This window comes from Plectrocnemia conspersa, unplaced genomic scaffold, assembly GCF_051122295.1.
Source record: "Plectrocnemia conspersa isolate PC_06_02 unplaced genomic scaffold, ASM5112229v1 ptg000005l, whole genome shotgun sequence".
NCBI classification, from domain to species: Eukaryota; Metazoa; Arthropoda; class Insecta; order Trichoptera; family Polycentropodidae; genus Plectrocnemia; species Plectrocnemia conspersa.
Genome location: NW_028277169.1, coordinates 31,330,970 through 31,341,931, shown reverse-complemented (window position 1 = coordinate 31,341,931; position 10,962 = coordinate 31,330,970). Strand labels below are relative to the sequence as shown.

The 10,962-nt window shown below is 30.0% G+C and overlaps 1 protein-coding gene across 3 annotated transcripts in view; it reads left to right on the top strand.

Moving 5' to 3' along the window:
• The first annotated feature begins 2,969 nt into the window (after positions 1-2,969).
• Rbfox1 (RNA-binding Fox protein 1) overlaps positions 2,970-10,962 on the top strand; it is a 229,747-nt gene continuing 221,754 nt past the window's right edge. For 2 of the 3 annotated variants that reach the window (XM_088187019.1, XM_088187017.1), the window contains exons 1-2: positions 2,970-3,155; positions 6,793-6,847. In XM_088187019.1, the coding sequence (XP_088043145.1) occupies positions 3,142-3,155; positions 6,793-6,847 (69 nt within the window). In that variant the 5' untranslated portion in view covers positions 2,970-3,141. Of the gene's footprint in view, positions 3,160-6,792; positions 6,848-10,962 lie in introns of all 3 variants that reach the window. The other variant, XM_088187021.1, reaches the window with a different exon arrangement.

The window sequence follows — 10,962 nt, the reverse complement described above, 5'->3', positions numbered from 1 at the left end:
ATATGTATTTACATTTTTCGTTTGATATTATCGTTCTGAAATATAAAAGTGTGCAAATTCGCATTTTACCCTCATTTCTGATAAAAAAATATCTGTATTCGCCAAAAGTTAATATAACTGTCAAACAATATTTAATCGAATTTAAGTATGTGCATACAAACTGTATTGTCACATTAGCCTTATAATAAAATTATAACATCCAAATATCAAATGTGTATAAAACGTGACCAAAACACCCAGCTAAGCAATAAACGGCAAACGGTTCACAATTTAACTCGAACGGTTTAATCGACAGTTAAATGACCGCGCTTTAATTGTATGTTGCATAATTCGCTTAACGGTGGTAGTAATTTCGCAATAAAATATTTTAATTGATTCTCACAATACTTTAAAAAACACGACTCACGCAAAAACTATTAACAGCACATAATCGGTAAAACTTCTTCGGTCTTGCCTATTGGATTTTTTTTCGATTTTGGGTCAAGTCTTTGAAGACCGGAATTTGGCAATAATCCAACAAAAAGGTCGTGAAAATCGGACTTTGACATTGTGTATTTGTTTGTATGTCTGTTTTTATTTAGAATTTTCGGCAAACTCGGCCATAACGATCATTTGTCATATCTATAATAGTAAGGAAAAATATAAGTTCATATAAATATATGAACAAAGAATAACGTCTTAATATAGATAATATGTTTTTGATAGCATTTGTGTACATTATTTATTATAAAAATATACAAGATAAATATAATCTATGATAATTAATACACTACCAGTATTGATATCAAACCAAATAATGAAAATTACTTTCTTCAAGTGAAATTAAATTGCCATAAACTTACATAGCACATTACGTATACAAAATAAACATATAGCTAATTATCCAGCAAAAATAAGTAAATTTTTTAATAATATTTATTGTATATACGTACTTTTATAATATCAGTTTAGATAATTTTTTTTATATTACACATATTTTATAGTACTACTACCATTTTTATATCATTAAAAATAAGTATCTTGAGGTATACCTCACATAACACTCATTATTTTAGATATATATATATATAAAGATTAGTTTTTAGATAATGTCGATTTTTAATTACTGTTTAATTTATTATTTTACATATTTATGCTTACAAAATAACTAAAAATATTTATATTATAAATTATGATTTTACCAAATTATAACAACAACAAAAATTAAATTAGAAAAAATATAAATTATAGTATGAAAAATTGCATTTTTATTATATAATTTAATAAAATATATAATTAGTTAAATTTTCGTAGCATTTGTATTTGTATTACATGCGGTCCGAATGCCCTTATCTCTCACTCGCTCTCGTCACTTTACACGCGAGCGAGCGAAAGGGAAAATATCTCACCGCACGCGCCTGGTACATACATATATATCTATATGGCTAGTGTATGAACTGTCCAATAGAAAACGGTCGTGACTTCGTGTTTTGCTAATTTAACGAAACTTTTATGCCTTCACTACACTCTCTGGAAGTTGTCCGAATCGAAGCTGCACTGAAGTCGGCCGAGATCGCGTCGTGAATGACGCTCGGACGGCGGCTGCTGTCACGTACAGCCGGCATATTTGCGCGCGATCTAAGAAATTGACAAATAATCGCAATTTTTAAATTGTCATAAAATTAAAATTACACTACTGATAATTATAAAAGTTTGTGTGGACACTCGCCAATACAATATCAATGAAAACTTTTCGGTCGTAAATATTCAAATTACGCAAAATCTTTGTCTGCTTTTGCAAAATGCCATAAGGCATAAAAATGACACTTCAGAATACGAGCACCACATATGTGACTATCCTAGAATTTGTCACCGTCGATTCTAAATAAGAATTCGTTATGGTGTGACATTTATATAAGCCGATCTAGAAAAATACATAAGGATATTGGAAAAGATTTTTTTAACAAAATCAAGTACCACCAATTATTTTTTAATTATTTAATTTTATATGAAAAAAATATAATTGCGATATTTTTTAGAAGAATATACTATCAAAAATATAGTTAATCCCTTTTGGTGCCCTAAAATATTCAAATATGTCAGTAAGAGTCTGTTGAAGTCCCCGATAAGCATGTGGTATTATAACTTGACCATGTGACCACGATGCAGCGCTGGTCATGCGTGCTAACCATAGGACGCCAGCGCGCATACTGAAATTGAACCGAGTTACTTGTTCTATATTAGTTTGCGAACCACCATATCATTATCTCTCTCACTCTCGTCACTTAACACGTGAGAGAGCGAAAGGGGAAGTATTTCACCGCTCGCGCTCGAAAGAGCAGCTCTGACTTCGATCCTTTTGACTCGGACAATGTTCAGAAGTGCTCGAAACTAGGCAAGTCCCGTTCTCGGTAACCTCGGACAAGAGAGCAGGCAGAACCGAACTCGACCGAAGTAACCCACTATATTCTCCATCCTTGGCCAACCTTGGCCAACTTCCAAAGAGTGTAGTTCAGGCATTTAGATGTGTTCAGATAAAAATAAATTTATTATAGTGTATTATTTTTGTTTTATGAATATCATAAATAATTCTCAAAAATAATACATTAATATAATTTTTTTACTGCTTTATGTAATGCAGTGAGGTTTGATTTTTACCGATATAAATTTTACGTATACATAAATCTTATCTTTGAGGCAAAAATATTAGAGTACGTTCAGTATTATTTATTATTCTTTTAATGTAACATTTTAACCTTAATTTTATATTTCTAGAGTGATACACTATGTACATAAATATTATACATATTATATTTTTATTGATGCACCACAATAAAAAAATAATTTTTAAACACTTCACATTAAACCTGATTAAGGTTTACTTTTTGTAACATTCTACAATAATAAAAAAACACAATTCGCGATACGTCACTCGCATTAGCGGACAGGTAAATTGTAGCAACACCTGAGAGCCGTTTCAAAAACCAGTCAGTGCCGTCGAGGAGCGGGTCGCGAGCGGACGCGTTCCCTACGAATATTACATAGTATCCATATTTACCAGTATTGTTAATACCGCGCTTCCGGTGACGACCTTACTTACCGTTGCTTCCGGTCGTCCGGACTTTCCATCGGATCTCAGCGTAGGGAAAAATTTCACCGACAATGTTCGCTTACATGTGAGTGAGTCAAGATTTCCAATAGTAAATATTAGCACACGTTTCGCAAAAATCTGACAGTGGCCGATCGACGAGGAATTTGCTTGTGTTTGTGTTTTAGTTTCACTTTTTTGACACGATAGCATCAAACCCACGCTCCATGTGAAAAAAAAAACGAGTGATACAATCGTCTGTTACGGTTATAGATATACGAAGTGACCGAAATAACGGAATGGCGCATTCAATAGTAGCCCGTGTTTTTTTTAATATTCTTTAAAGTGTGATATTAGTATGCGCCTACCTCTCAAATTATCTAAAACTCGTATACTTCCTGCTAATTAGAAGGGAGTTTGAAAAAGAGCGATAGTATATTTGCCAATAATAGCTGTATATTAGATGAAAATATCACAGTGCCACAGTAAAATATACCGTGTTTCTAAACAGTTTGCAACGAAAGTGATAAATGTACAACATTTATTAACTGAAACATATGTACTTTTTGGCCTGAAAGAGTTTATATATAATTTAAAACGAAAGCTAACGTTGAATTTTAAATTTGTTAACGGAGCAAGTACATGTAAGATGCGATATATATATTTGACAATAATCGCTAAATATCAAACAAAAATATTAATGTGGCGCAGTTAAAAGTAGCACTGTTTTTTTAAAAAAAATATAACGTGAGTGATATTTATATATATCCTGTTCATATAAAGGAAGTTTCTAAATTATTAAAAGGAAAGTGATGTGAACGTTTTTTAAAAAAGAAGTTTATTATTACCTAATAAACTTAAATTAATATATGTATATACATATATATGAGCAATACTGTATTTAGAAAAAATCGCCATATATAAGAATTAAATATTACAGTGGTGCAGTTAAAATACGTTTGTTTCTGAATTGCAACAAAAGTGATGACAGTGAAACTAAAAATTGTTTATGATTTTCTATGAAGTTTAAATTAATACATATATGTTCAATACTTTATTTAGAAAAAAAATCTGTACATTAAAAAAATATTAGAGTGGTACACTTAAGTTTTTGTAAAGAAATTGATGTAAACATTAAAATATTTTTTTATGAAGGAAGTTTATTATTAGCTATGAAGATAAAATATCAATAAATGTATATATAATATATATGAGCAATACTGTATTCAGAAAAAATCGCTGTAAATCATAAAAAATATTAATGGTGCAGCTAGAAAATAGTCAGTGTTTCTAAAAAAATTGTAAAGAAAATTATGAGGATATTGAAAAATAATTGCTCTTAAGGAAAGTTAATTATTTGCTATTAAGCTAAAATTAATAAATAGAAATATGTTTCTAAGGCTTTTGTGAAGAAATTATGTGAACATTGAAACTAAATGTTGCTACTAAAATTCATAATTTTAATAAATATATACATTTGGGAGCAATGCGCTTTTTAGCAAAAATCGCTAAAAGGAAATATTAGTGGTGCAGTTAAAATTTTTGTAAAAAATAAAATGCGAACCTTGAAACTTAAATTGCTTATAAAGTAATTTGATATTATCTTTCAAAATAAAATTAATAAATATATACATTTAAAATCAATATTGTATTTATCAAAAATCGCAGTATATTTGAAAAAAATATTACAGTAGTGCAGTTAGAAAAAAGTGTGTTTTTAAAATTTTTGTAAAGAAAATTATATGAATATTAACACAATAAATTGCTTATAAGGAAAGTTTATTATTAACTATTAAGCTTGAATTAATAAATTAAAGTGTAATGAGCGATACTGTATTTAGAAAAAAATATTATAGTGATGCAGTTAAAAAGAGCTTTTGTAAAGAAATTATGTTAACGTTGATACTTAAGATTGTTAAGAAAGTTCATTATTATCTTTGAAGCTTAAATTAATAAATAAATACATATAACAGAAATATTGTATTTAATAAAAAAAAATCGCTGTATATTAGAAGAAAATATTAATAGTGCAGTTTGAAAAATTGTGTTCTAAAGATTTTGTAAAAAAATATGTGAACATTTGAAGGAAGTTCGTTATTTGCTATTAAGCTAAAATAAATAAATACATACATTTGGGAGAAATACTGTATTTAGAAAAAATCGCAGTATATTATTAAAAATAATTACAGTGGTACAGTTAAATAAGATTTTGTAAGGAAATGGCTATGGACATTAAAACTAAAAAGAAACTTAAATTTATTGTGACAATTTTACAGTGACGCATTTAAAAGTAGCCTGTCTTTCAGAAAATATATTAACAAGAGTGATGCATCTGAAACTAATGTACCATTTAAAGTATTTTCCAAATATTTTAAAACAAAAATAATACTACAAATAATTTGTAAAGGAAGTTCATAATTAAATATCATGTAATAAATAAAAGCAAGTAGGATCAAAACATACTTGCAATATTCATTATATAATATTAGATAAAAAAACATATTATTACGGAAATGCAATTGAAAATACATGTCATGTTTTTACAATTACTTGATAGTTCATTTTGTATTTAATTATTATCTATTTAAATGAATAAACTGCACTATTTTGACATATTTACCAATATGCCACTTGCCTATTTTGTTAAATATAATAAAATAAAAGTGATATTTTTCTTTGTACAATACTGTATTTTAGAAGTAAATAATTTACACTTACTTAAGAGGCAATATAATACATTATTGATTTTTATTTCAATACGCACTTAAATTCAATAGCAAATAAACCATATGCATTACTTGTTTTTTTTTTGCAAAAATTCTATTCATCGTCATTCTTGCACACATATGATAAAGCAGTTACAATTTTTATTCTGATTTTTTCATATCTGCACATGACGTTCTTTATGTGAATGTTCGTTCACTCAAAACAGGTTCGTGATTGATTTTTTAATGTTAAAATATCGAAAGGTCGTTCTTATAGAAAGGTTATAGTGTTTTGTTTGTAAACGTGCTTAATTATACACAATAAATCAAAATAATGTACACTATATATAATATTAACTCGACACTATTTATTCTTTGATATACAATTTTAATAAAAATGTATCTATGAAGTTCTTCAACTTGCAATTAACATTTAACTCAACCATATTATCATAAGAATTCGTAGCTTTTATGTGTGATCATGAAACTTATTTACAATTTAAAAAAAATATTACTTTATTTGCTGTAAAAAAAATCCATCCATATAATCCATCTCTTAAGACTGCATTAGCATATTTGTATAATTCTTTATTTTTACTTACATAAATAACGCAATTTGTCTATGCATTTCATAATTATTATTTACATATAAACTAGTTTAGCTACTAGCTTATTAACATTACTTTTCAACTTTAATTATTCAAACAAATTTAATAATATAAACAAATATTATACTGCAGATAAATAAGAACAATTTAAAGTAAGATGTAATTTTTATATTGCAATTTATTACAATTCCTACAAAAGCAGCAATACACGCATCAAAACTTTTGTCGGAAGAAAGTTATCGCAAACTTTCTAATAATACAATAATCCTTGTCAAGAAATGTTCCGTTCATTTTTTTGGAAAATATAATTAGCTGCAGATTTATGAGTGATAATAAAATTTAGGCAAACACGTTCGCCATTTTGTTCAATAAAAAAAATCATAGTAAACATATCGTATTTTTTCACTTTCAGTCCGAGCCCAAACACGGAGACGTTTCCAATAACGGCAGCCACCATCTTGTCCAAGGTAAACCACTTTTCATTTCTTTAGGAAATCCCACTAATCCGCGACTTGCATCTTTTGAGGTTAATCGGCTTTTTTATATAAAAAAAATCGTTATGACAAAAATTTACATTTTATAAAATCGCTTTGGTCATTTACAATATTTGTAGAATGAAATATTTGCGAAATCAATTCATTAAATTTGTGAGACTTAAAAAACGACTGATTTGACTTTTTTGCTAAAATATTTTTTTTTTCATATAGAATGTATTATATAATGATATATTTTTAATGCGATAAAAACTATTTTTTATATTATATATGTACATACTACATATATACTTTTCAACTAACTAAAGACTTACTATATTGATACTAATATAAAAAATCAACTTAAATTCTATATAAAGTCGAATTTAGCTTCAATATGTTGTTATTCACTTACTAACACTTTTCCCAGAAACAATTTAAGTAAACGCGTGTTCTTACTTAGATTTTACAAATATTTTTAGTGTTTCTCCATTTTACATAAACTGAAAAGCGTTATAAATTACATTCGCATATATCTAAAACACTATTACTAAAGATAATTATTCTTTCTAATCTTTAAGGATTGGTTAAATTTATTATGTTCTTTTTTCGAATATATTCAATTTAGTTTTTAAAAAGTAATATTTAATCACTACCTTTACTTTATTGTCATTGCTGATAGCATTGTAAAACTTGGCTCATTTGTTTTTAAATATCGTTAAAAAGCAGCGGCATAGCTAGGGTATGTGCCGCCCGGGCCAATCCTTAAAATTGCCACCCCCCCCCCCATACTTTTTTTGCATGGTCATAAAATCAGCATTTCTTAAAATAATAAATTGATTATTGTTAAGCTCTTGATATTCGTAGATTTACATAAATTTTAGTTTATTCAGGGTTAAGAACCACAGTAGATGATTCCATCGCGAATATGCCGCCCCCAAGCAAGTGCCGCCCTGGACGCCCCCCCCCCCCATAGCTACGCCACTGTTAAAAGGAATCTGTTTTTTTTTACTTAATTTACAAAAAACATTGTTTTATCACATGATCTAAACTTTTCAGCCTTATAATTGGTCGGTCGCCTTAAGGAGTGTAACCGGTATATGTAGATACACAGGACGAATTTTTTTTAAGAAATTTTCTGCAGTACGGTTTTCGCTAATATTATCTTGTAGCCCCTTTCCCTGTTGTTATTGTTAAATATGTTTCATTATTGTAATCCTTGGCTACTATTTATTTGTTCTAATTCAACCCTGTTTTTAGCCATGGCGTGAATTCTGCGGATATTTGTTTTTATTCATTGGCTCATAAGTAAAACAAAATGTGATATTAAAACTCAGGTTCAGCATCATTTTTTATCATAAATTTTCGGTAAAGCCGTAACGCCAAATTCTCAATAACTGGAAATATAGTGTTATCCAACAACCTTGAATATCTCCGTCTACTTGTTCACTTAGTTGTCTATAGTGGCATAGTGCTAAATTAAATTATACTGGGGCCAGTGGCGTAGCTAGGATATGTGCCGCCCGGGGCAATCCTTAAAATTGCCGCCCCCATACATTTTTTTTCAGGGTCATAAAATCAGCATTTCTTGATTATCGTTAAGCTCTCGCTATTCGTAGATTTACATAAATTTTAGTTTATTCAGGGTTAAGAACCACACTAGAATATTCCATCGCGAATATGCCGCCTCCAAGCAAGTGCCGCCCGGGGCGGCCCGCCCCCTCCGCCCCTCCCCCATAGCTTCGCCACTGACTGGGGCGCTAGTTATTATTCTTGTCCTGAATCCTTTTCCTACTTCCTTACATATTTAGTTCCGAACTTTCCAGAACAACGAAAATTAAAAATGTAAGAAAATTTTAGCTTTAAAAAAATTATGTTATTTTGTTCGTAAGTTAAAATACTTTGATACTTACACCATGAACTTTCATTAAATAAATGTTCGAAGGAAAGAACCGTAGCAGCGCCCCGGAGCGCCACAGCACATCTTCTTATTGTGCCTTTTTATTAGTTGTTACTTCAACTCCATCTATTGCGTGAAAACTCGAACATGCGCAATAGTTTCTATCTAGATAATTTGTAACAAAAACAGTTTTTCGCGATTTCATCATTATTTTAATTATTCGCCAATCGCTAAGTTATCTGTTTTGTTATTCAATTAACACACCCTCACAAATTATTTAACAAAAATTTAGAATCTAGATTTTAGATGTTGAACCGCAGACGCGCCTTGACGTATCGTAAGATCCGCGTGTCAACGTTAATCTCACTTGGCGGTAGACCAACATATTTTTAGTCAAGAACTGGATTTTTTGCGCCATACACTCTTCATCGCTTGAAGTTGAAGAATCACTTGAATTTACCGATAGGTATTTCATTAGTGCTCATTCATTATTTTTTACTACTTCCAATCTAAAATCAGTACCATTCTCTTTTGCTTCTTCTTGAGTAGAATTGATACAACAATAAAAAAATATTTTAATAATCAATTATAATTACATAGCAGATGTAAATAAACACTTCAATATTAGAAATGTAATTTATTGTACACACGCTTAACAAAATCAAATTAAAACAATGAGATGCCTTTGCGTGGTATTTTAATACGTATAATTCCATATGTATAATATTAGTAATGGCGATAAGATGTGGATAAATATGATCCTAGGATAATCCGCAGTAGTAGAAATGAATCGGATTGAGTGGAATAATAAAACACCTCCATGCTAATAAAAGCAATTCATTATTACGTATTATATTTTATTATAGTTTTTATTATTATCAATAATATAACTAAATATTTTCTGCATTAGGTCAAAGCTTTCCCCTCCCCCTTAATTTATGCAACTATGTTGAGCCTAATATGTACAGCAAAAAATACGATTTATTTATTTAATAACTAATGACATCATAACATTTATTAATTAAATTATTAAAAGCGTATTGAAATAATACGGCAAAATCATTAATATAAAAAAATTAATCGTTATGGCCAAAATTTGGATTTAAAAATATTGTTTTTATTATCAGCAATTATCGTATTTTTCGCAGAAATAAAAATATGTAGTGAAGAGAATTGATTATTTATGCATTAAATATATTTTGTAATAACTATCTAGCGCATTTTGCATGTAAATAATTAAAAAAACATCCCTCGGTCATGGCCGAATTATTGCCATCTAGGGTCGCGCGCGCGAACGAAAACTTATTTTCCTCGGGTGGTTTCACCCGTTCGACGCTAGGCGGCGCGAGTGTCAATCCGGCCGGCGTAGGGTCGCGCGCGTTTTAAAGTGTCAAAATGTCTTTCGAAGACGTTAATAATATAATCGCAAGGGAAGTGAGACGTAAGAAGATGCTTATCGAGATGGTTTACGAATATGAGGAGATCTGTCAAGAACTGAGCCTCTTTTTGAGCGAAAGCGAGGTAAACACATTGTGACATTATTTTCGTTTATGAACTTACGCAATTGGACGGTTCCATTTTTGCATGATCGGTGGCGAAGAGCTTTTTTATTTTAATATGACGAATAGGTTATAATTCCCATTTTGTTTTGTAACGGCAAAATGTATGGCTATAAATTCAAAATGTGCATCGTCATTAAATTTATTAAAAAATAATAGGTCTTGAAATGGACCGTTCCATTTTTGTAAACGGCGCGCTTTTCGTTTCTAACTTGGAAAAATATCAAAAATTGATGTTTATAAATAGTTTCAACGCTTTAAAGAGAATATAGTTGATTACAGATCGACATCGATAATCAAAGAAATTTAGATGACTCGGCACACAGTGGCGTGAGCGTGGCGGTGGGGCGAGGTGCCCTCTAGCAAGGGCCACTGGCGGCACTTGCTTGGGGGCGGCATATTTGCGATGGAATCGATGGAATAGTGTGGTACTTATCCCTGAATGCGCTAAAATACTACTTCGAATCTTTGCTAGCTGGCTAGCAATTTTCTTAAGGCAAATTGACCAATCGTTGCGTTTATATTGGAATCCATTGCTATTTTAATGTTATCCATACCTTTTGGAGCACAGATGTGCAGTGCAAATACGTTTGTCGTTGTATATGCTTAAAAGCAGTGTTTCGGCACACCGAAGCTCAAATATCTTTATA